This window comes from Neophocaena asiaeorientalis, unplaced genomic scaffold, assembly GCF_003031525.2.
Source record: "Neophocaena asiaeorientalis asiaeorientalis breed wild unplaced genomic scaffold, Neophocaena_asiaeorientalis_V1.1 scaffold7, whole genome shotgun sequence".
NCBI classification, from domain to species: Eukaryota; Metazoa; Chordata; class Mammalia; order Artiodactyla; family Phocoenidae; genus Neophocaena; species Neophocaena asiaeorientalis.
Genome location: NW_020185337.1, coordinates 8,159,287 through 8,185,219, shown reverse-complemented (window position 1 = coordinate 8,185,219; position 25,933 = coordinate 8,159,287). Strand labels below are relative to the sequence as shown.

The window sequence follows — 25,933 nt, the reverse complement described above, 5'->3', positions numbered from 1 at the left end:
GTTTTATCGACATTTGTGAACTAAGCTGTTATCTTAAATCATCAATTATTAAAGGAAGCAAAGATATGTTGGAGTGTTTCCCCCGAAATGGTGACCTAATATAATGGAATGCTCATTAGACCTTGTATCTGTTCGTCACTGAGCCCTGACCTCATACAAGTCCCTTAACATCCTAGCTTCGGTTTCCTCTTCTGTAAAAGGAGAACTTGTAGTGAGTGGCCACTTAGGTCCCTTTTAGAATAGGTTGATGTTTCATAGTACATCCCATGCTCCACTGTCAAAAGCAGACCACAAGGGTAAGTAAACCCAGGGTGAAAATCCCCATGTTCAATTCCATGGAAATTCAGACTGTAGGTTCTTCTATTTAAAAAAAAAAAAAAAAAAGCTTGTCACATGCAATTTTCTATATCAGTTTCTTGTTATTAACATCTTAATGGCTGTAGGATAGTTAATATTTTTAAACTGAGTCTTAAAAATTCCCATTTTACAATGAAATATAACCAGTGAATGTCCCTGTTTTATAAGTCAAAAGGAGTACATAGCAAATACCAAATGATCTCTTTGCTAGAAAGCGTGTCAGTAGATAACATTTATTTCTAAAGGTGAATGTGTTGTCTGCCTTGCTCTTGTATTTCATATTTCTGATGAACTAATATCCCATGTGAGATCAACAGTTTATAGGATGAGTAATAATTGTGACTTAGTTATGATACAACTGATGGAGAAACTTTATCTGTCCAAAACCTTTGATAAGGAAATTGCTCAAGTTTCTCCACTTCGAGGTCACCCCTTTCTGGTGGAAGCATGTTTTCTTCAGAGTTGACCCATGCTGGCTTTTTTCTTCCTAGTGAGTCTGGACAGGATCCGTTTTTAAAAGATTATTTTTTAAGGTACTTTGCTACCCTACTTTCCCCTGCTTATCTTTCAACTGCACTTAGATGATCACGAGATAATCAGTACACAACAGCATTCTTTCTAGCCCTGAGATGACTGAAATGACGACAGAATTAGAAATAAGTGAAGATCTTTCTGAACATAAACAGTGACCAGAACTGATGTGAAGAATCAGAAATAGGACAGTTGTCAAGTATTGGGCTGCTGATTGAAAAAAAGAATACCATATTGACTGTTGATTTAATTTAAACAAAAACCAAAAACTTTTCAGTGCTTTATTTCAGAAGAGAGAAGGGAGAAAAAATATATAGGGTGGGAAAATCAGAGAAGGGAAAGAAAGGGAAACAGAAAGAAGAAACAAGAAAGGAACAATAGACCACAAAGGCACTGGCAGAACTCACAGGGGCAGTGGAGCTGGAGAGAAGCAAAAGAAAAACAGAGCAACCACATGAGGAATGAGGGGGGAAAGTCTCAGTAGTATCTAGACTTGGCCAATCAAAAATCTCAGAGGGCATCACTGTATTTTAGTCAAGTAGTGGTCTTAGACTTGCATGAGTCTTAGACTCTCGAGTTACCAATGACTACAGATCCATCTTTTATTGTCTTTCTGGGATGCACGCATTTTTATTATTGTGGTGACCACCAAGGAACAGCCTCCAACACCTAATGTCTGCACTGTCTCTGCCTCTCACTTTGACTCTTTATTTTATCCTATGCACCAGTGACAGATGAATCTTTCTAAAATACCACCATATGCATGGCATTCCCCAGTTCAAAAACGTTCCATGGCTCTCCTGCCTGTAAATTAAATCCCTTAGGTTCATAATCCAGGTGCTTGGCAATGTGGTCCCAATCAGCCCCATTTCTCAAGAATTCCTCATACTAAACTTTCACTTCAGCTAAGCTGATCCACTGCTGTTCTCATAAGCACGCAGTGCACATTGGTTCCTTCGTTACTTTCCCTCTACATCCCCTTCCCAGAACATCCTCCCTTTGCCCTCTCCTGATACACAGTTGATTCTGGGAAGCCTTTTCCTGAATTTTCCAGCCCACAGAGACTCCCTAGAAGTCCTTCCTTGAACTCCTGGAACCCTAGTTGGCACCATGGATTTAACATATGTAGCATTTTAGTGCTTTGTCTCTAAGTCTTTCCCCTACAACCTTAAAATTATATTGGAGGGTTCTTGACAGCAAAGACATGATGTCATACTTCTCTTTATCCTCAGCACTTAGGTCATTGTAGACGCATAATAAATGTTAGCTGATTAGTAACAGTTGTTTTGTATGACCAAGTGAAAATGCTCAGTAATGTTGTTCTCATTCAGTATTTTCAGTCTCTTCATCTTTGATGGGCAGTCTAGTCTCTCACTAACTTGAATGACACGGGGGACTTAAGAAACAATGGCAGAGAGAATTTGGGTGTGTACTGTTCTGTGGTCCCTCTGAGGCTGGTTCTTGGTCTTTGTGCTTATTGGAATAAATATAATGCTTCTTGACATTTGGCATCTCTTCCTCCTTGGGTGCTTTCTATTTCCCTTTAAGATGTTTAAAAATACCATCAGAATCAGTATTCTTTCTGTGGCTAGTAGTGGAGCTGAATCAATCTTTTCTCCTCTGGTTTCTCTTCCTTTAAATACAGATAAAGAGGAAGTGCAGAGGAAACGGCAGAAGCTCATGCCCAATTTCTCAGATAGTTTCGGTGGCGGCAGTGGGGCGGGAGCTGGAGGTGGAGGCATGTTCGGCAGCAGCGGTGGAGGCGGTGGTGCTGGTAGTACCGGCCCAGGTACGAACCAAGCCTGTTCTTTCACATCTGAAAGGGCAGATTTTCTTCTCCTAGATTTCCTTGTCTGTGGGTTGAGTGTTGTGACATTACTGAACATGATATATTACATTACTTAAAATTTCCCAGCAAACTTTTTTCCAAAGAAATGCATGTTCATCTTATAATATGTAGATAGATTAATACCAAAAACTGTAAGAAGGAAAAAAGTCACGAAGGCCAGTTACCCAAAGGATACCTCTTAACATTTTGGTATATTCCCCCCTCCTTTTTTTTTTTTTTTTTTTTGGTACAGTTGTCTTGGTATTCTTTGGAAACATTGGAAAGGTTTCATATTATATTTGCACTATGTTGTAGATACATAAAATCCTGCCATCAAAGATTAACTATTGTTTTTTGGCAGGTACATACATCATAATACATATTTATACATTTCTCCAAGCACAGCTGTGATCCTTATTTTGCATAGTTTTAATCCATTTACTCGTATGACCTATTTATTATCATGATTGTGTATAGAGTCATGTATGCTGCTTTTTCCTAACGGTTTAACATAAGCATTTCCCGATGGTAATAGAAATTTTACATAAGCATCATTTTTAAGCATCATTTTAATGACTTGTAATAATTCATCAAATGAACAAACTGTAGTATAACTTACTTGAAGATTATTTCCTGTTTCTTATCTAAAATGTTTGCACTGAACTCCTCTATCCACATTGCTTTTCTTTTATTCCAGATAATTTTTGTAAATTAGATTCTCTGAAGTGAAATTACTATGTCAGAGAGTATGACAACTAACACTCACTGCTTCCCAGAGTTTTACCAGCTTGTGCTTCCAGCAGAAACGCATGAGAGTAACCAGTGGGGGCATGTTTCTCTTGAGGAACCAGTATATGTTTCTGTATTTTGTTTTGTTCAGTTTTTCCCTCCAGGGGTTACTTTACTGTCTTCTGTGTCAGCAAGTCTGAGTCTGGGTGGCAGCCACTCACCATTACCCTCTCCCCTCCATGCAGGAGTGGGAGACTTTCTCCAGCATGAGCTCCTCCACGCTGCCCAGAGCCTGGGCTCTGCCTGGGTTGCCAAAAATGTAACCTGGCCAGAGTCGAATTCTGATCGTCCCAGGACCCCCGGTGATGTGCCTTATCACTAAGTCTCAACAGAAGGACCGTGTCGGGCCCACCAAAGCCTGTTCTCACCAGAGAGAGGGACACTAACGTTTGCTGAGTTTCTTTTCATTTAAAAAATCATCACGAGGTTTCATTTGTTTCGCCATTTCAGGGTATGGCTTCCCACACTATGGATTTCCTACATATGGTGGAATTACCTTCCACCCTGGAACCACTAAATCTAATGCTGGGATGAAGCATGGTAAGTAACACTTTTCTTTTTTTTTAGTACTGAGAAAAGAATGAAAAAAATTATTTAAAAATTAATTAAAGCCAAAAAGTTTGTTTTTTTAATCATTACTCACCACAACATTATCTTGAAAAAAAATCGATGAATGCCAGTAAATTAAGAAGATACTTCTTTTCCAAAAAATTCTTATTTCCTGTGGAGAGTATAGATTCTATTCCTGATACTATATTTAAATTTATACATTTACTTTGTACGTGGCATGAACAGGGGAAAGAAAAGAACATTAAATAGGGATATAGAGAGACTTGACTATTCAAACATAAAAAAGTCACCAAACTTAGCTGTTTTCTCTCTTTTTTCTTAAATACTACACTTTTGAAGACACTTAGAGGTTTAGAGGGATGGTCTTTTCTCATCAAATGTATCCCCCTGGGGGCTTCCCTGGTGGCACAGTGGTTAAGAATCACCTGCCAATGCAGGGGACACGGGTTCAAGCCCTGGCCTGGGAAGATCCCACAGGCCGCAGAGCAGCTAAGCCCGTGAGCCACAACTACTGAGCCCACGGGCCACGACTGCTGAAGCCCACATGCCTAGAGCCCATGCCCCGCAACAAGAGGAGCCACCACAATGAGAAGCCCACGCACCACAATGAGTAGCCCCTGCTCGCCACAACTAGAGAAAGCCCGCGCACAACAACGAAGACCCAGTGCAGCCAAAAATAAATAAATAAAATAAATAAATTTACAACAAAAAAAAATGTATCCCCTAATTAGCAGTTGTCACATGATGTGTTCATACTTCTATTACATGTCCATTTTAGTGTACTCATTGAAGAAATAATACAACAAGGTCTTCTCATGTATTTCAACACCTGTTTTACGTCAGGTGCTTTTACATGTTTTAACTGTAATCTTTATGATTCCTCTGTAAGGAAAATATTAGTATCTTCATTTTACAGACAGAGCACACCAAGGTTCAGAAGTGATCATTCACTCACTGAAGGTACATATCTGTTAGTGGCAGAACCAGGATTTGAACCAGGTCTGCCTGTAAAATCTCGGTGTTCTCATAGTAGCTGTCAGGTAGCATAGTAGGACCTGAAAGATTGTGATCAGAAACAGTGCACTGGATAGCTCCCACACCAAAGAATGTGAACTGAGATCACATCTTCACAACCTGCTTGAGCATTAGGGAAAAAAATAGCTGCTCTGTTTTCAAGAACTTTAAAAATTCCACTTCCTTGCAATTCCTAGAAGAGCTTTATTTCATTTTTCTCCTTTACAGATAAACAGAATGAGGTGTACATTTTTAGAAATGTAAAAAAAAAAATTTTTAAGGTCTTAAATAAGTTTTCATCACAAGAAAAAAGAACTTGTAACTATATATGCTGATGGATGTTAACTGGACTTACTGTGGTGATCATTTTGCAGTTTGTACAAGGACTGAGTCATTATATTGTACACCTGAAATTATTACAATGTTATACCTCAATTTAAAAAAAGTTTTTTGAAAGTGACTTTAGAATAGCTCCAAAACGTGTTACTTATGACCATTTTAAAAGGAATTTTAAATTGTTGTTTTTCTTTTCCCTTTGCAGTAACCCTGCCTCCTACCTTTATCTGACCTTTGCTGAAACAGTGAATTATAACTTAATTAATAGATTTCACTGAGGAAGAAAAGCTGAATTTTTGCTTTTATCTTAGGAACCATAGACACCCCATCTAAAAATGACCCTGAAGGTTATGACAAGAGTGATGACAGAGAGGCCATAAATCTCTCCGGGCAGGCAGCAGAGACCACCAAGCAAGATAAACAGTCCTGCAGGCGGGGCACTGAGGCTGATCTGGCGTACTCAGTAGGAGTAAAGGAGGAGAAGCACAGCTCCCAGGGTGAGTGAGCACACAGAGGACTGCACTGTACTGCTTGGTGAGGGCGTGGGTCAGTTCGAGGTGGACAACCTATTTCCAGAAGACAGGTTTATTTTCTGTTGACCTCAAGGCGATGCATCAACATCTAGTTCAGCGTGCTCTTCAGAGCCCTGTGTGCCTTTTGAAAAGCATGTGCCAGGTTATTTTATTCACACTGGGATTTCCACTGTCCCAGTGTTACCTTTGAATATAAAGTACATAAATTTACATATGCTTCTCCAGTCGTCGTCATGCAGTTTTAGGGTATCACGAGAGAGAACCTAAATCATTTCCACCACAGATAAGAGAGAGCAGTTTGCATAACTTTGACAGTCTCCCTTCTCTCGACTGTCATACTGAAGTGGAATTTCGCCTGAAAATAAGGACTTTTCCCTTTATCCTGATGCCTTCTTTGACGAATTAGGATTAGGAGGGACAGTGCATATTTGGAACCAGAACCTATTAGAGTATGTGTCATGGGTCTAGGTCATCCTAGATTATGCCTGGAAGACTTTTTCTGTAAGAGAAAGATAATAAATATGTAGAGTTGTGGGCTACATATGGTTTCTATTGCATATTCTTTTTTTAACACCCCTTCAAAAATGTACAAACCATGCTTAGCTAGGGGGCCGTATAAAAACAGGCCACACACAGGATTTGACCTGCAAGCCACAGTTTTCCTCCCATTGACCTTCAGGAGGCAAAGTTTACAAAAACACCAGTGGCTCTCGGAGAGTCTGTATCTCTGCGGCAGAGACTGATTTTTGACACTTTTTGCCTAACGAGAGTCGTTCAAGACTCCCATGAAGGATTATTTCACCAAGAGCTTATTTACAATTGTGGCAAAACCCAGTTAACATTATTTGGAGATTGATTGTTCCCCTTAAGATAACAGAAACTTCTGAATTTCTTTTCCCCGAACAAACTGTAGACAGATTTATTTGAGGTCAGCCTCTATATTTGTCAGTGAGCCAATGTCCAGCTGTGCTTTTTCTAGTGAACACAACCCAAAAGCCCCAAAAGGAGCATTTTCCACTAAGTCGATGTGTCTCCGGGTATCAGAACACTGATGCCGACAGTCTTGGCCTCAAGCATGGCATTCCTGTAGAGCAGGTATAGTGAAACTCAACTGTGATTGTGATCCACTGCCTTGCAGATAACCTCTTTCTGGAGAAGGCTGTGCAGCTTGCCAAGCAGCATGCCAATGCCCTTTTTGACTACGCAGTGACAGGAGATGTGAAGATGCTGCTGGCTGTCCAGCGCCATCTCACTGCAGTGCAGGACGAGAATGGGGACAGGTAAGTCAGGACTTTTGCAAACAAGGGTTGTTTTAAAGGGGCGAAGAGAGAAAAGTATTGTATGCATGCTGGCTAGAAATGAGAATTGATCAAAGTTATTGGGTCCTGCAACTGAAACACCCTCTCAAGGAAAATAATGTGTCAATAAGGTTGAGTGGCACAATCTCCTTCTCCTGTCCTGTGGCTCTCACCACTTGGGCTCTAAAATAGCCAGGATACTCATCTAAGAGTACAGCACTCTGGGCGAGAAAACTAAGATGGGTGTGGGGAATGGTACTTTTTTTTTTTTTTAACATCTTTATTGGAGTATAATTGCTTTACATTGGTGTGTTAGTTTCTGCTGTATAACAAAGTGAAACAACTATACATATACATATATCCCCATATCCCCTCCCTCTTGCGTCTCCCTCCCTCCCACCCTCCCTATCCCACCCCTCTAGGTGGTCACACAGCACTGAGCTGACCTCCCTGTGCTATGCGGCTGCTACCCACTAGCTATCTATTTTACATTTGGTAGTGTATATAGGGAATGGTACTCTTTGAAAAGCCCTGCTTGACTTGTTGGAATACGATTTAGAATCATATTTAATAAACAAGCACTTGTTTATTGGAATAGGAATATTTGCTTGATTTATTCGAATAATATAATAAAATTTGGTCTTACCAAATCCCTAAAGCGCTTGTTATCCCCGCTGCATATTTGTCATAATAATATTCTCAAGGAAAAGCCCAGTAGAGACAGCACAACAGCAGCAACAAAATCGTTAGGAGGCCGTTGTCATGCTCTCCCAGTTACTGGTTCCTCTACTACTGCCTCTGTTGACGGTCACCAGGCTGTGACGGAATCAGAGTCTTGTGACTGCCCTAACCCGCGTTGTGTGGGAGTCTAACATTCCAAGCACCGTGCTTCCCATTCCTGGTGTTACTGAGCTTGTATTTGCAAAGACACCTGGCTTCTTTCTAAAACGGTTCTCCTAGTCCTTTCATTGAGACTTCTAAAATGATCTCAAAAGCCTATAAAAATAACGAGTGACAGCAGCCCTCAAATCCAAGTCAAGTGCTTTATCTAAAACCTTCCCAAAATAGGGTCAGCAATGAGAAATCCTTCTCTGTGGAAGAGCTCTTGGGCGCTGTGTTTTAAACCTCAGTTTAAACACTGAACCAAGTGCTTTAGGAAAATGCCAGCCTCAGGGTTTCAGACAGAGACCTTTGTTCTCATTCCTTGCAGCTTAACCAAGGATGTGGTGTAACCACTGGCCTTGTTAATACAGTATGAGAGGAACCAGTACAGCCTTCTTTGTGTAAAGTCATGAACAGCAGAATGTTTTTACAGGGTTAAATAATCCATTTAGCATTCAGTAGCATATAACCACAAGAGAAAGCAGTTAACCAAGACAGGACAGTAGCATTTCAGGTGACTTTTCTAGGGACCTGCTGATGAGCCTAAGAAAGACGAGCATAGGTAAGTTAGAAAGGGACTGCTGGTGTTTGAAGGGAGGATTGTGGAAAGGGACACAGGCACATGCATTCAGGTGAGGGCACTGAGGGGAAGGTATAGATGTGTGTAAGGACCTGGATGCATGTGGAGAGGTTGGGGAGGTGGCTTTCCCTGCCCAAGCAGGAGATGAACCCTTAGAGTCCCCGCCCTGGACCCCAAACATACTCACGCAAGCAGGCCTACGGGGCTTGTCGCAGCTGGAGGCCAGAGGGGTGAGACCTGGGGAGACCAAAGAGGAGTCCTCATAAGAATATAGACAAGGGATAGCTTTTGGCCTTCACAGCTCAGTCCCTTGTTTTCACTGAGTTTATCATACTCAGCTAATAATCTGAATCCTGTGGCCGTTAGTCATCACAGAAAATACAATGAAGAAAAAAAATAATAAAAGCTTCTGGTACTGGGGAAATTCCCAAGAGGGTGTGAAAATCTATGGGGGAGGGGGAATGTACTTCTGCTACAAAATGCTGAGCTGCACATGGAAATTTTTAGGCAGTTTTTGAAGTACGACCTTTTTCTTGGTATATGTGCATCATGTCTGCGTCAGACTTTGGGCCCTTTTCAGCAGTCTTCTTCCAGCCCTACGGTTCAAAAGACAGTACTGAAACCCTGAAATCATTCATTTAAAAAATCTCTCAAATAACAAAGTCACAGTTTAGTTTTTCAGGCTCTCCTGAGTCAATGTTAATCCCAAGTAATATACACTTGCTATTTCCAAGAAGGTGGCCTGAATAAAATGACACCTAATATCTTTAGAGAAAATCCAGCCTGTGCCTCAAATCCCGTATGTACTGCCTCCCTGGGATCCTCAGAGTGCTCGGCATCATAACCTGTCCATACTTTGGAGGGTTCATCCTCCTACATGTGCGTCTGCAACTCTACAGAGCAGTGCCCATGAGCCCCTGAAGCAGGAGAGCTTAAGGGATTAAGAGATGGCTTTGGGGCAAGACAGTCCTGGACTTAATATACGACCCGGATTGAGTTCTGTTATACCCGTAAGTCTCACTTTCATCACCTGAAAAATAAGGATAATATCACCTACCTCATAAGATGGTTGGGATTAGTCAGATGATGGATGTCAAGTGCTCGGTGTGGTCTGGTATTAGAAGCTCTAAACAAATAGTAGCCACTTTTTATTGTGGAGTCGTTTCCAATTAATTTTAAGTTTTTTTAACAATTAAAAAAATTTGTTCCTAGGAGTGATGATTGGCACCTGCCAATATTTTCAGCCTCATTAGTGTTCGCCCTAAGTTTGTTCAGTCATCCTTATTTTAGTGCCTAAACTGTGCACCAGGGCTATAAGGCTGACCCAGAGGGAACCAGCCTCTGAGAGGATCACAGGCCAGAGAGGAAGAGGTACAGAAAACTGCAGTCGCTCAACCAAGCAGTAAACTTGAGGGGAGACAGCTTGCTCTGCCTAGGAAGTTGAGGAAGTCTTCTCCAAGGATGTAAGGTTTGCACTGGCATATGAAGGATAAAGAGGTGCCGCTGAGGCAGAGAAGAGGAGCAAAACCATTCCAGGCAGAGGGACTAACTCGGTGGAGAGATACAGTTACATTGTTCCTTCAGAAGTTTGCGTCTAGAGTCTTCTCCCAATAGTTAAGAGCCTGACTCCATTCTCCCCTCTTGGGATCTAGGAAGATCTTAAAAAGCCACCACACTGTATTCGGGAGGAGGTGGCAGAGCTACGTGAGATATCTACACTCTTCTGAACAGATCCTAGCGCAGCCATTTTACACACGTCACCTGTGTGTCGGGGTAAGTCAGGGAAAAGTCAGAGGAGAAAGTGCAAGGCACAGAGGCAGAGCTGGGATTTGAACATAGGTTCTCTGTCTCGAAGCCCGGGTTCCTTTACACCTCAAGGGTCCAAACTGAATGCCCCCAGAGACCAGAGAGCAGGCAGGTACTGGAAATAAGTAGGCAGTAAAGCCTCCCCACCTTGGATACAAGATGTTTCATAGATTCGAGACACTTGGGGGCCAAAGAAAACTAGGTATGAGAGCCAGATACAGTCTGTGAGTCTAATCCTACCTTGGGAATCTTTTTTTTTTTCTTTCCATGAACAGTCTAGTTGATTCTTGCCACTATATTTTTGTTCCAGTGTCTTACACTTAGCAATCATCCACCTTCATGCTCAGCTTGTGAGAGATCTGCTAGAAGTCACATCCGGCTTGATTGCTGAAGAAATTATCAACATGAGAAATGATCTCTACCAGGTAAGCAGAAATATCAAGGAGACAACTGTATAAAAATCCATCGTTTGTACGTGCACGCGTGTGTTTCTTAACAGTAGCATATAACGTTAACAGTTAATAAAACAAAATGTCTCTGAAGGTAATATCTTAAAAGCCCGTTACATGGGAATGTTCTTTTATGAATTAGGATCCTTTGATCTGTGGGTGTAATAGCAATCACCCCACAATGCCTGCTGGGGGACTGCAAACTTTAAACTTCAGAAATCTGCCAAAGCAGTCGATCCAGCATAGAATAAATATGTCACATCTGTCAAGAAAAAATGCAATTGGAAAAAAGTTAAGTTTGAAAAGCTAGTGATTTACAAGAATTTTGAAGTCTGCTAAACATGTTGACAGCATCTAGATTAAATGCGTATCAAATGAAGGGTGCTGAATCAGAATACAGAAAGGTAAAAAGGTTGTTTGAGAAGGAAAAAGTGTCTTTCAGAAACAGAAAGCTCAAGGTGAAGAAAACAGGGGACACCAAAGGGATTTGCCCAAATCAGGTTTACATAGAAATTAGGTGGGTTCAAAAGCAGCTTGAGGACCTCTGTTACAGAGGTCTTCAAATATTTCAGATAGGGGAGTTGACTGGAGACTCAGTTAGGCTGCCTGTTGGGCACATGCAGATTTCAGGTGAGAAAAGGAGATTAAAACTGTTGGACAGAACCAAAGCCTGGATGCTGGGTGTAGGGAGCCGGCAGACCTGGGCCAACCTGTCTGGCTAAGGGACCGAACAAGCAGGACGTACGTGAGCAGGGTTCCGCTCTCCAGAGCTGCTCCCTCCTCCCTCCCGGGGCACTCTCTCTTCCTGCTGCCTTTCCCCGGCCCCGTCAGTCTTCTCTACAGCCTCCTGGTCTTGCCGCCTTCTCGGCTTTCCTGTTTTCTCCTTCCCTTCACACGAACCAGAGTGACTTCCCAAACTTCCTTGGCCTCTGTGGTATGCTTGGATGCCTGATTCAAGCACATCCCTTACTCTAAAAATACAGACGACCATCATGCATAATTATGTACACAGTAAACCATCATGCATAATTATGTACACAGTAAAGGTTCTGTTCCAGTTCTCAGTTTTTTAAAGCAGGTGATGTGAATCATTTTTATTTCCTCAAAGCAGAAGTCCTGAAGTGTTTACATGTATCTCTCCATAGATTTTTATCTGTGGACAGGTGTTTCCCGATAAGGGAAAGTAATGGATGTAAGGCGTTAGGCTTCTTCTTTGGCTGTTATGCTTAAGATCAAAGGAAAAATGAAGTTGGGGATTCTTCGCTGACTCATAAAATAACTAGGATGAGGTCTAATTTTAGATATATATTTAAAGGATAGCTTCTTCAGATTTTCATACCATTTTGGGTGTTGCTGGTATTTGGAAAGTCATTTGGCCCTTAGAGCTTGCTTCTCGCAGGCTTTTGGACTGATTGTCCCTTTTCACCATCCCAAGTGTACAAATAAAACTAGAAATGGGATGTTGTCACTTCTCAGTCCTCCTTTCGAAGGCAGCTTAACTTCACTGCCTGGAGGTCAGATTGAAGGAATTGCTTGTTTTTCTGTTTATAAATAGGACCTGCAAAGGACACCGCACAACAGGATATTAGTAGTTGTGATGTATTATGTGCCAGACGCCTTACTGTATCGTTTGGGTACATATATTGAGACTCTCCAGTGTGCTGGAGACAAAAACTCTCAAACCACCACCTTTGACACTTGTGTGCCTTCTGATTTGGGGAGTCTCAGGAGAATGCAGGTCCGTTTTCCCCACCTTACATTGTTCTCACTGATGGGCAAGGATTCGGGATCCCCCTGGTTTGCCTTTTAGGTCTTAACACACACACCCAATGGCAACTTTTATTTGAGAACTAGAAACCCACTAAGATTTAGACTTCCATTTATCTGTTGTAAAGGTTTCCTCTTAGCTATTCGTGATGGGAAATTAGTTCCCTAAGCAATTTGGATTATTTGGCAATTGTCTTAAACATTCTCCCAGAATACCTTTCACTAATCTTAGTACATTTCTGTGGCCATCTGTCACGATCAAATCTCTCTGCCACCCACCCTCTAGAGAAAGACACACTCAAAATAATCCAAGTGCATAGGGTTAAGATTTTTCTGAAAATACTTCTGAAACCTGTTCCCTTTAAACCCTCTTTTCCTCTCCCATTTCCCTCCGCACAACATAAACAACAACTCCAGTGTGTGTGATATCAGCTGTTTTATTTGCATATGTTCCTGTAAAACATTAGTGGGGTTTTTACGCATGTATTGTTTAATGTTTCTAATTATTATAAATATGTGTTCATAGTTTTTAAAATAGTACATAAGGATATACATTAGAGAATCAAGGTTACCCTCCCTGGCAGCATATACGTCTCCCAGCCCCACTCCCAAATATAACTATTGTGTTTATAAGTATTTTCCCAGGTATTGGTTACATAAAAAAATATATAACTTTAAATAGATGTTTTAGTATATCCTTACACAGAGTCCACATTATATTATACATAGTGCTCCCGATCTGCATAAACCTTTTCCTTAAATTTTAAATACAATTATAGATTCATAGGTGGTTACAAAAAAAAAAAAGTGTACCAGGAGTCCCATGTACCCTTCACCCAGTTTCCCCAGTGGTAACTTCTTGCATAACTCTTGTCCAGTATCAAAGCCAGGAAACTGACCTTGATAGAATCCACAGATCTCATTTGGGTTTCATCAGTTTTACACGCACTCATTTGTGTGTGTCCATATAGTTCTTCATGCACGTATTTTTTAATTGCATAAGTGGCTTTGTGCTACATGTCACTATATTTCTGCCTTCACTGCTTATGCGATTTATCCACGCACCTGTGTGTACAGCTAGTTCCTTGTTTCTACTCCTGAAGAGGATCCCATAGTTTACATCTTCCACCTGTTATGTACCTGTTCCCCAACAGTGGACACTGAACCAGCTTCTCTCTTCCTACCTGCACAGACAGTACTTCAGTGAAGAGTCTCACCCATGTGCCCTTGTAGATTTGTGTCAGATACACAGACAGGAGTGAGATTGCTGGGGCATTTGTGTACTTGGCTCTGCAGAATGTCTGTATAAGTCCGTATGCCAGCAGGCATGGCATGAAAAGTCCCTGGATTCCTACGTTGTGTAATTGCTTAAGATATAATCCCGGGGTTTAAGATCTAAAGCCTAAAATGTCATAGAAAACCTTCATGGGATCATAGGAAAAAAAACTTAAAAAAATTTTTTTTACTCATGGTAAGAGATTTTGTATGAAATGAAACTTATATTGAAACTACAGATAATTTTAAATCTCTGAATGGTATCATGTGATTTCAGATCTTTTTTCCAGTATCATTCTCTTTCCTTTTCCCATCTTCCCAAATAACATATCTGATTATAAACACAGCTTTTATTTACTTATTTATTTTTTGAGAGGAAGGCTCTTGGCTATAATGTCTAAAGTTCTGAGGACATGATTCATTTCAAGCCAGGATGTAGTTCTAAGGGATGAAAAAAATAAGGGTGAGAGTGGAAATTTAGAAAAAAAATCCATTTCTGTTATATTAAATAATCACTGTAGCAGCTTCCCTGGTGGTGCAGTGGTTAAGAATCCGCCTGCCAGTGCAGGGGACACAGGTTCGATCCCTGGTCTGGGAAGATCCCACACGCCGCGGAGCAACTAAGCCCGTGCGCCACAACTACGAGCCCAAGCTCTAGAGCCCGCGAGCCACAACTACCAAGCCCGTGTGCCACAACTACTGGAGCCCGCGCACCTAGAGCCCATGCTCTGCAACAAGAGAAGCCACTGCAATGAGAAGCCCGCGCACCGCAACAAAGAGTAGACCCCACTCGCCGCAACTAAAGGAAGCCTGCACGCAGCAACAAAGCCCAACACAGCCAAAAATTAATTAATTATAAAAAAAATAATCACCGTAATGAGACTTAGGCAGCACAAGCATCTTTCATCCTGATTACATGTGCCGCGCCCCGGCCAGGATGTTGGTGGCCCACCTGTTGTCACTGCTACAGCCACTAACTGCTTACTGAGAAGGAAAGTTTAGGCAAATTGTCACTAGACAGGCTGGATTTCACAGGCTTCTGTGAAATAGACTGACTTGTATAAAAATACATTGCTGTTCTGTGTCAGTGGCCTCAGTTCTTTGAAAGATACTTCCATGATTGTGTCTGTCTTAACTGATTTTGAAAACACTTAGTTTTCAAAACATCTCATTTGCATTCACTGAGGTACTGCCTCGTGGGCAGGGTAATCAAATGGACTGTTTACACACTTATTAGGTGTCAGCAACTCAGCTTGTCTGTCCATCTGAGCCCTCTTAGTGAGAGGTAGTTCTCTGGTCCTAGTATGACTTTGAGAATCCTCTAAAATGGGGGTGACAGAGTTCTATCGATTGGTCTCATGGAGCCAGTCCACGGAACAGCAGTTTTTAATTTAGCACATTTTTTTTCCATGTCAGTATAGAATGACAGCACCTTTGTTAATTGGTTTCTATCGGGCAGTTTATTTAAACTTCTTCAGTAAAACCATAGCCTTGATTTGATTTGTTAACATATGATTTTTCAGCTGAAGGTAGACTCCTAGAAATTCAAGAAAACTAAATTTACTAATAGATGAGTTAACATATCAACAATCACTTGGCTGTAGTGAGAAACAAGAAAGCTATTAAGAATTGTAAATATAAAAAATAATCTTGATAATTGAGCAACTGTTAGTCCAGTAAATATATTGGATTGGCCAAAAGGTTCGTTCGGTTTTTTCCGTAAGACGGCTCTCACAGCACTTGGTTGTCTTTAGCTTCATTCAAAACAATTTTGTTAGATTGTATGTGACAGCTGTCATATCAGCATGCATTTAAAAAAAGACTTATCAAAATTGGTGATTTTTTTGTGTAGCCATTTTAATATTGAAGATGGAAAGAAAACATTTTCGGCCTGTTATGCTTTATTATTTCAAGAAAGGTAAAAACGCAACTGAAACACGAGATTTGTGCGGTGTATGGAGAAGGTGCTGGGACTGATCGAACGTGTCAGAAGTGGTTTGCGAAGTTTTGTGCTGGAGATTTCTGACTGGACGATGCTCCGCGGACCGGTAGACCAGTTGAAGTTGATAGCAATCAAATCGAGACTTTAATTGAGAACGATCACCGTTATACCACTAGGGAGATAGCCGACATACTCAAAATATCCAAATCAAGCTTTGAAAATCATGTGCACCAGCTTGGTTATGTCAATCACTTTGATGTTTCGGTTCCATGTTAAGTAGGGAAAAAAACCTTCTTGACCCTATTTCTGCATGCAATTCTCTACTTAAACGTAACAAAAACGTTCCATTTTTAAAACAAATTGTGACAGGTGATGAAAAGTGGATACTGTACAATAATGTGGAATGGAAGAGATCGTGGGGCAAGTGAAATGAACACCACCAACCACACCAAAGGCCAGTCTTCATCCAGAGAAGGTGATGTTGTGTATATGGTGAAATTGGAAGGGAGTCCTCTGTTATGAGCTCCTTCTGGAAAACCAAACGATTAATTCCAACAAGTACTGCTCCCAGTTAGACCAACTGAAAGCAGCACTTGACAAAAAGCATCTGGAATTAGTCAACAGAAAATGCATAACCTTCCATCAGGATAACGCAAGACCGCATGTTTCTTTGATGACCAGGCAAAAACTGTTACAGCGTGGCCGGGAAGTTCTGATTCATCTGCCGTATTCACCAGACATTACACCTTCAGATTTCATTTCGGTCTTTACAAAATTCTCTTAATGGAAAAAATTTCAGTTACCTGGAAGACTGTAAAAGGCACCTGGAACAGTTCTTCGTGCAAAAAGATTAAAAAGTTTTGGGAAGATAGGGTTTCCCTGGTGGTGCAGTGGTTGAGAGTCCGCCTGCCGATGCAGGGGACACGGGTTCGTGCCCCGGTCCAGGAAGATCCCGCATGCTGCGGAGCGGCTGGGCCTGTGAGCCATGGCCGCTGAGCCTGCGCGTCCGGAGCCTGTGCTCTGCAACGGGAGAGGCCACAACAGTGAGAGGCCCATGTACTGCAAAAAAAAAAAAAAAGTTTTGGGAAGATGGAATTATGAAGTTGCCTGAAAAATGGCAGAAGGTAGTGGAACAAAAGGGTGAATACGTTGTTCAATAAAGTTCTTGGCGAAAATGAAAAATGTGTCTCTTGTTTTTACTTTAAAAACCAAAGGCACTTTTTTGGCCATCCCAATACTTCATTAGCATATGATGTGGAACAGAGAGTAACTCATTTGCAAAGGTGAGAAGTTAATCTGGGAATGAGAAATGGCCCCTCAGTATCACTCCACCTATTGCAGTCACAGCTCATAAGCCTGTGGGTTACAAGTATGCCGCTGACCAGTGTCATCTCCTGCCTGTTCTCGCCAGACACCCTTGCACTTGGCAGTGATCACCAGGCAGGAGGCTGTGGTGGAGGACTTGCTGAGGGCCGGGGCCGACCTCACCCTTCTGGACCGCTCGGGTAACTCTGCTTTGCACCTGGCTGCCAAAGGAGGACACGATGAAATTCTCAGCATTTTACTCAAGCACAAGAAGGCAGCACAACTTATCAACCACCCCAACGGGGAAGGTAAGAGACGGTGTAACCCTCTCTGTCTGCTTTCTACACAAAAAGCAGCTCTCTGGTAAATGTGTGTTATTTGATTGGCACCCCAAAGTGCTTTCCTCAGTCACTTAGAATTCATCATCTCTTTTGGAAATTTCCATTGCTGGCTGTAGCTAATTCCTTTAAAGATGATTTGGAATAGTCAGTCAGTAGGAGGAAAAAGCAAAGGCCTGAGCAAACACCAGTCTTGGTATGTAGAAAGCATCCGTTATTCGGAGAATGTTTATATGCGCTCAGTGTCTCCTGAGAACGTGAAAGGAGTCTGGGTTTACATGCAGAACAACTGACTTACAGCACCTGTAAAGACTGTCTGAAGGAGAGATTCTGTCGGCACTCGACACGCTGACCCCCGACAGCCTTCCCTCCCCGTGACCGTGCCTGTGCTTGGGCTGCAGGTCTGAACGCCATTCACGAGGCCATGATGAGCAACAGCCTGCCGTGTCTGCTGCTGCTCGTGGGCGCAGGGGCTGACGTCAACGCTCAGGAGCGGAAGTCGGGGCGCACGGCGCTGCATCTGGCCGTGGAGCACGACAACATCTCCCTGGCCGGCTGCCTGCTCCTGGAGGTGAAGGATGCGCTTACCTGCCTTTGCATTCAATTCCCAAAGGGGATTGGGGGAAATCTTTTCGGAGAATGATGCCGCGAACAGGTTATCTCCCTACATTCTGCTCCACCTTTGTAACATCTACTCTATCTACTCGACGCTTCAGAATAGGAGCTCAGGTTCTCCCGGCACCCCTTGCCTGGTTATTTCTAACTGGGGATTTCTTCAATGGCAGAGCCTGCCCAAAATAGCAACAGGGCTGGTAATATGACCTGGGGAGCCATGCAGACGGGGAGGTGGGGAAAAAAGGGCAAGAGAACCTTGGACTAACCCTTTTCTGTGTGGGGGGATTTTAGGGTGATGCCCATGTAGACAGCACCACCTATGATGGAACTACACCCCTGCACATAGCAGCTGGGAGAGGGTCCACGAGGCTGGCAGCTCTTCTCAAGGCAGCAGGTAAGGGAGCCTGGCGGTCGGTGATGGAAAATGTCATCAGGAATGCAAACCCAGCCTCGGTAGAGCAGCCATGCCACCTTCTTAAGCCACAGACCCGCTGCGGAAAGGCACAAGTAAATAAAAGTTCTCTGGCAAATCACATTCAGCTGCCGTAGAGGCACCGTTTGGACTAGTAATCCTGGGCTTCGTGCTGACAGTCACGTTAGTTTTTACTCTCCAGTTCACCTGTTTGTTTTGGATGTGGGTTGTCTTCATTGACTCCCATGACAAGAGATCTTCTTAACGTTGAATCGAATTCCTTGTAGAATTCGGAGCAGTATCCACCTCAGGTCATGTCACAAGTCCTCAGAAGGAAAAGTTTATTGGTATAAGAAATGATTTAAAGACTTCCTTTTGCAAGAAAGGTCCCTGAGAAGCCAAAGTAATAGGAAAAAACAAGTGGGCCATGTGTTGAGTACTGTCATGTACCAGGCACTAAACATCGCTAGCTTCTGTTGGGCTGTTGGGCTATAGGCACTTCCCATGCACTGTCTCATTTAGTCTTACTTAATCCACAATAACCCTTTGAGACAAAGCCCATTATTAGTCCCATTTTATAGCCAAGGAAACAGACTAGAGAGACTTCTGCATCCCGGTCCCAGGGCCCCAGTAAGGGGCAGAGCTGTGAGTCACACCTCGTCACCCTGAACTTCCAGACTCCATTCTCTCTGCTGTGTTTCTGTCCCCTGTTTTGCTCAAGAATTTGAAGGTGTTATTCCAATTCAATCCTCTCTTCCTGTGAAATATAGAAAAAACTATTCCTGCTCATCCTTGAATCTCTACTGCCTTGTGTATTTAGAACCTCAAAAAATGTTTCATGGAATTGGTATCTCGAGCCTGTCCTGGCCTATGTGATTTACCTCAGAGGTTATTAAAATTTTTTTAGAAAATAAATGCTTCACAAATTCAAGAAAAGAGAAGATTAAATACCTTCTAAAAAAAACTGAGGCCAGAAAAATATAAGAACCTTTTCTTTGGCAGCGCCGCATTTTTCTGACATCACATCCCGAATAAGCAGCAGCCTTTTCTTTCCTCCTTTGTCAAGCTGACGTTCCCGTGAACAAGAGACGATGATTGCAGTGTGTATGAAGAGTGTGGGGAGTCACTGGTTATAATTAAGAAATGCCTTCAGACGAGAAGCTCTGACCCTTCCAAGGATGCTTTCTCTCTAATTCTCAGTATCCCATGAAAGGAGTAGCAAGTAGCAGTTTCTCCAGTATATAAATGAAGAAACTCAGAAGAAAAATCCAGTCCTGGGCTTCCCTGGTGGCGCAGTGGTTGAGACTCCGCCTGCCAATGCAGGGGACACGGGTTCGAGCCCTGGTCCAGGAAGATCCCACGTGCCGGGGAGCAACTAAGCCCACGCACCACCACTACTGAGCCTGCACTCTAGAGCCCGCAAGCCACAACTACTGAAGCCTGTGCACCTAGAGCCTAGGCTCCGCAATAAGAGAAGCCACTGCAATGAGAAGCCCGCGCACCGCAATGAAGCGGGGCCCCCGCTCACTGCAACTAGAGAAAGCCCACGCGCAGCAGCAAAGACCCAACGCAGACAAAAATAAACAAAATTTAAAAACAAAAACAAAAAACCTAGTCCTGAGCTCAGAGTCATGAAGAAGATCACTTAAGGAACAGACCTAGTTCAGCTTCTCCGTCTTTGGTCCTGCAAATTGTTCATCCTAGTTTCTCTACTGTTTCCGTGGTCGGGTGACACTTACTGCCCTAGAGATCAGGCTACAGAGTAAGAAGTGGCATGCAGATCCTCTCGTTAGGCACTCCCTATTATTGAAGTTGTCAAAAGTCAAACGTCCTCCCAGCAAGACTAAAACAAGGTCCTCTTTCCAAAAGGGGAGCGTGCTGAACTTCCTGCTCTTGATCAGGCAGCAATAAAATAGTCTCTCGAAGCCTTTGAGAAGTTAACTCTAGCCTTAATTTTTGAGTCACTTCCGGTGCTTCTCGCTGCTGGCTAAGGAACAGACTAGATTTTCCAAGATTGGCCCTAACTTTTTCAACAACTGCACATCCTACCAGAAGGTTTTCTTGGCATGTTGCGTTTAAGGATCAGTGCCGTACCCAGGAGTAAAGCGGAACAGGTTGGCACTAGACAGCAAGCAGCTTTGCTCTTTTGAGCCAGCAGGTGAAGAGGCTGAGAAACGTGCGGCGCTGGGCATCAATTTGAACATTTAGGACCTTAATCCTGAGCGTGCACCCTGGTCCCTGTAAACTGCTGCTGTCAGTCCTCAGGTTAAAGATGCATCGTTCACTTGAAAACTATCCTATAGCGTTAAATGTGAGAGTCAGCGTGTTCCAGGTCTTTTGTTTTTGAAAGTGTCCTTGGCCATATGGCGTATCTGCAGTCACCTTTACAGTCAAGATGCATTAGAACTTATTTAAATTTAAATTTTTAAGTTTAAAAGCAGGTTTCTGGATATTTCAGTAGAAAATGTGTTTTTATATGGTTATAAATAAACACGTTTTATCTATTTATAGACGCTGACCCCTGCAGGCAGTTAGAAATTGACAAGATGTGGGTTTACCTAACGCTGTGTTAACTTGACTTCGCAGGAGCAGATCCCCTGGTGGAGAACTTTGAGCCTCTGTACGACCTGGATGACTCTTGGGACGAGGATGGAGAGGATGAAGGAGTCCTGCCAGGAACCACCCCTCTGGATATGGCCACCAGCTGGCAGGTGAGTGCGGCTCCGCCTGTGTGCTGGCTGCTCCTGAGGGAGCTGCAGGCCCAGGGACGTCAGAGCAGGTGGCCTTCCTCGGTCTTTACTCCCCAAAGCACATGCCTGTTATTTTTTTAAGAAAGTCTGTTTGTCAAGAGCTGTATTTATCTTGAAAAGCCTATCTGTGAAAGATCTAGGTCAGCAGAGTTCTGAGTGTAAAAGTATATGCCCAATCAGATCAGAGTTAGATGAGAGACACGAAATTCACGCTACAGGCTACCCACTCTGAACTCACACCACAGTCGCTCCCATCTCAGTTTCTGAAGCCAGGATAAATGTCACGGTTGGCTTGAACTTCGGTAAGTGATTTCTGAACATGAAAAGAAATGGGGATTCTTCTGAGGATCTGCACAAATGTAAACAAAGTAAACAGCCTTAAAGCTTTCCTCGGAACTCTGCTGACCTGAGATCTGAAGGCGAAAGCAGTCACTGGGTCTTTTGGGCGCCGGGAGGGGAGCCAGAGGGAGGAGGTGGGCGGCCCAGCTGAATATTAACCCTTCGCAGGGCCAGGTGCCGCTCCCTGTCCAAAACTGCTCGCTTGCCCCTCACGGGCCGCGTGGGTTGAGCTGAGTGACCCTGGCGGAGAGACCACACGGCTCTCTTTACGTTGAACGCCTTGTTTTCCCAGAAGCCTCACCACAGAACACAAAGATAACCCACTTCAGTGACCCCATGTGGTCCTCGCCCAGGTCAGCCAGCCACCAAGTGACTGCAGAGAGCGCAGAACAGCCCCCAGAGCTATGCAGTTTTGTTTTTTTCCTCCCTTTTAACCTAAGACTTTTCTGGCCCCGCAGTTAAAATGTGGATGGTGCCAGGAGGCTGACCCCAAGCCCTGTGAGCGTTTGGACACCTCAGTTTGGGCACGTTCGTAAAACTCGCTCTCAGAAGCCTTTTCACTAGGGAGGAGGGGCAGCCGCAGAGCCCAGCTTCACAGCTCAGCGTGAGCTCAGCCCCCTCCCTAGCTCTCAGGGAACATCGCTGACCGACACGTGGCTGACTGGGTGGCCTAGACTGCCTCTGCCCCTCAGCAGGGCCGTGGCCTTGGCTCTGTGTGAGGCTGGGTTGGGTCTTCCTCCCCAGCTCAGGCGGCTCCCGCGGAGCACAGCCTCCCAGGCCCAGAGCCCCCCCAGAGGGCACGCGTATCCCCGGGCGATGGTACTGACCCCTCTTCCCATTCCTCCGTCTTTGGGGTCCTGGCCCCTCCTGAGGAGGACACGCCGAGTCCTTTATATTACAGAGAAGCAGATTTCCGTCATGGTCCCTGTAATGTGCAACATCTCCCCGTGCTTTTCCTCCCAACAGGTATTTGACATATTAAATGGGAAACCCTATGAGCCAGAGTTTACATCTGACGATTTACTGGCACAAGGTGAGTTGTGGGAGAAGCGGGTTCTTTGAGCCAGTGTCATCTCCACCCTGTCACTGAAGGGGGGGTCAGGGTGTGCTGTGAAAGGCACAGGGGCTTCTCTCAGAATCAGGAGACCCTGGAGGGGTGCCACGGAGACGGTCCGGCTGTAAATTACGACAGCGTGGGCTGCTGCTGACTTCCAAGTGAAGGAGTGTGATTGCTTCCCCGGGGCGGGAGGGTGAGCTGTGTGGCAGTGATCCATCCCTCCGGAGCGTCTCTGGTCGGTTAGGACGGTCGTGTTTCTTCTTTATTCTCTTCAGGAGACATGAAACAGCTGACTGAAGATGCGAAGTTGCAGCTCTACAAGTTGCTAGAAATTCCTGATCCAGACAAAAACTGGGCTACTCTGGCACAGAAATTAGGTTTGGGGATACTAAATAATGCCTTCCGGCTGAGTCCTGCTCCTTCCAGAACTCTCATGGACAACTACGAGGTAACACGTCGCCTTACATCTTTGACTACGTTTATTTGACTTTGCTCTGTTAACACCATTGGCTGGAGCAAAATCCCTTTCCTTCTCCCTTAACTCTGAGGAAGAAAATCAGTCATTACCCGTGTCCTGGGAGGGTTGACCCAGGACAGCAGGAAACCCACCTTGGCTGTTTTCAGACACCTTGAGAGAGTGTCAGGATGGTCCCAGAACTCTGATCTTGCTGAACAAAGACGAAAGACTGTAGTCAACCTTCATGCCTTGCCCTCCCCAAGAACATGCCTTGACCGCATGTCAGCACATGGAACCAGTGACGTGACTCCTTGCGGAGCCATTTCCTGGTGATGCTTTCCTTTCTAAAACGAAAAGGTAGAAAAACACGGGGTGAAATTACTTTCTGTGGCAAAGTTCATCATCAGCTCGTTTCTCAGTGGTTTCCAGAGCTTCAGGGATATGGGGTAGACTTCACTCTGGGTAGAGTTTTACTGCCTCGGCACTTTCTCTGCTTACTATAAAGTGCTTCTCCGTGATTTCCTGAGTGGTCTTTGAGCTGAAACAGGAACCTTGATTCAAAGACCGCGTATCTTTGAGTTGCTCTCTGCCCTGAGAGCAACCTCCCAGGCCGCCGACTATCTCGGGGAAGGGGCGTGCTGTCATGTTCACAGCCTGCCTGTTTGTCCCTGCACAGCTTTGAATGCAGAATCCTCCTCCTCCTTCATTTGTGTCTCGCAGGTCTCTGGGGGGACAATAAAAGAGCTGGTGGAGGCCCTGAGGCAGATGGGCTACACCGAAGCCATTGAAGTGATCCAAGCGGCCTTCTGCACGTCGGGCAGTGCGGCCACCAGCCCGGTGGAGGCTGCCCCCCAGGCCCACTCGCTGCCCTTCTCGCCTGCTTCCACAGGGCAGCAAATAGGTAAAGAAAAAGGATTGAAAAAGCGATCGAGACATTTCCCCGTCCTGCCAGGCTGGCGCCTTCAGCCTCTGGGGCTGTGGCCTGTCCTCCCCACCACCATCTCCTGGACACGCCATCCGCTACGTCCATCTCCCTCAGGGACCATAGGTTGTACTGTCTTCCTCTCCGGACGCTACCATTCAGGGGAGGGGCTGTCCCCACAACAGCCACATGGGCACCCGAGTCGCTCAGGTTCACGGTAAATACCAAAACAGCAGGCTGCAGGTGGTGAAGGCAAGCATTACTTCTCTCACTGCTTAAATTTGCGAAAGAGAGAGAAATGTGCAGACCCGGGTCGGTGGGGGCAGGACTAGCGCCCCAGGCTGTGGACTCACGCTGCGACGTTTCCCACCGCTGCCCAGGCTCCCCTCCTGTGGTCCTGTCTCTCCTCCCTTCAGCCTCCCCCCGCGTCCACAACGCTGCCCCGTCACCCCACCTAGAACGCGTGCCCTAATGGACTCCCAGCGCCGCAGTCCTCCATTTCCCTTCAAATGTATTCTCCTGCCCTAACAACCATTTCTCTCATGCTCTCTCCTCCTACACTGCCCACACCCCTTCCCACTCCTCACTCATCCCGTGTCCTCGCCTCACTCCACCGAGAACAGAGAAACCACTAGACTTCTCTCATCTTTGCACCATCAGACCACCAGCCCGCCTGGGCCCGCCTCTTGCCCGGCCAGGTCCTGCTCCTCTAACCCTCGCTTCGCTCTCACGCCTTAGCGTTTTCTCCCTCCCGACTAGATCCCCTCGCAAGCGTGCTGTAGTTTCTCTCATCTTTTCAAAATAAAACGGAAACAAACATCCCCTTGATTCCCCCATCCCCTTTAGCCGCAGCCCGATTTCTCTGTTCTCCTACCCAGCCAGGCTTCCCGGAAGAACTCTGTAGCGTTCTTCTCTCCACCTCCTCTCCTTCTCCTCGATGCCCTGCGCCTGCACTCGGCCTCTACCCCACCCCTGCACCAGGCCCCTCTCACCACGAGGACCGGCGTCTGCTCACATCTGGTCACCATCCGCTCGCAGCGCGCATCCTGGGGGACCGCTCTTCAGACAGCCTCCCCTCCGGGCTCTCCCCTGGCACGCTCACCTCCACACTCACCTTTTAAAGTTGCAGCCTCCAGAGCCCCATCCTAGGCGCTCCTTACTCGTCCTCACCTGCCCAGGACTCTTGATACCCACTCACAGCCAGGCTCGGCGCTGGCCATGGCGGTCACAAACACTGCCATCCTCCAAGAGGTTGCGACTGCGTGTGAACGCTCGCTGGCCCTGACTACCCCCATCCAGCCCACCTCCATCTCTTGCCTCGATGCCTGCGGCAGCTCCTAGTCAGTCTCCCTGTTTCCAATCTCTCCGCCCGCCTTCAGGCCATTCCCTACACAACAGGTAGTGTGATTCTTTTTAAAAATGACATTCCTCCCTCCCCTTCATTCAGCCATTCAACAGATCTCTACTGAGCACGTCTGGCATGCCTACCCAGCAGTGTTGCAGGCATTGAAGATGGGTCAGTGAGCGGCAAAGACCGTGTCCCTGCTTCATCTGCTCTCTCTTTCAAACATCGCTTTCGCCTGCGCTTCCTCCTGCCCCCCTGCCCTGCCGCGTGTTCCTTCTGCCCCCCCAGATCACTAGTCCGATCCAGGCTCAGGGTCTTTGAGCTTTCTCGTCCCCTTCCCTGCAGAGGTCCTTACCTGGTGGGCTCCTTCTTGCCGTTCAGTTTCAGCACTGGTTTCACCTTGCTGGGGTGGGAGGGCCCTTCCTAGGGGAGTGAG

At 44.9% G+C, this 25,933-nt stretch overlaps 2 protein-coding genes across 14 annotated transcripts in view; one reads left to right on the top strand and one right to left on the bottom strand.

Moving 5' to 3' along the window:
• NFKB1 (nuclear factor kappa B subunit 1) overlaps window positions 1-25,933 on the top strand; it is a 101,472-nt gene that overhangs the window by 70,427 nt on the left and 5,112 nt on the right. For 2 of the 3 annotated variants that reach the window (XM_024736069.1, XM_024736068.1), the window contains exons 11-22: window positions 2,534-2,677; window positions 3,956-4,045; window positions 5,737-5,922; window positions 7,097-7,238; window positions 10,835-10,949; window positions 17,369-17,570; window positions 18,002-18,171; window positions 18,507-18,609; window positions 21,214-21,338; window positions 22,683-22,749; window positions 23,049-23,221; window positions 23,951-24,131. In XM_024736069.1, the coding sequence (XP_024591837.1) occupies window positions 2,534-2,677; window positions 3,956-4,045; window positions 5,737-5,922; window positions 7,097-7,238; window positions 10,835-10,949; window positions 17,369-17,570; window positions 18,002-18,171; window positions 18,507-18,609; window positions 21,214-21,338; window positions 22,683-22,749; window positions 23,049-23,221; window positions 23,951-24,131 (1,698 nt within the window). The remainder of the gene's footprint in view (window positions 1-2,533; window positions 2,678-3,955; window positions 4,046-5,736; window positions 5,923-7,096; window positions 7,239-10,834; window positions 10,950-17,368; window positions 17,571-18,001; window positions 18,172-18,506; window positions 18,610-21,213; window positions 21,339-22,682; window positions 22,750-23,048; window positions 23,222-23,950; window positions 24,132-25,933) is intronic. The other variant, XM_024736070.1, reaches the window with a different exon arrangement.
• Window positions 18,766-25,933, bottom strand: part of MANBA (mannosidase beta) — a 148,767-nt gene continuing 141,599 nt past the window's right edge. For 6 of the 11 annotated variants that reach the window (XR_003001986.1, XR_003001985.1, XR_003001992.1 and 3 more), the window contains 3 exons: window positions 25,853-25,920; window positions 23,383-23,954; window positions 21,349-21,956 (listed from right to left, as the gene is read on the bottom strand). The gene's annotated coding sequence lies outside the window, so the exon portion shown is untranslated. Of the gene's footprint in view, window positions 19,018-21,308; window positions 21,957-23,382; window positions 23,955-25,852; window positions 25,921-25,933 lie in introns of those variants that run through there. The other 5 variants (XR_003001991.1, XR_003001989.1, XR_003001993.1 and 2 more) reach the window with 5 other exon arrangements.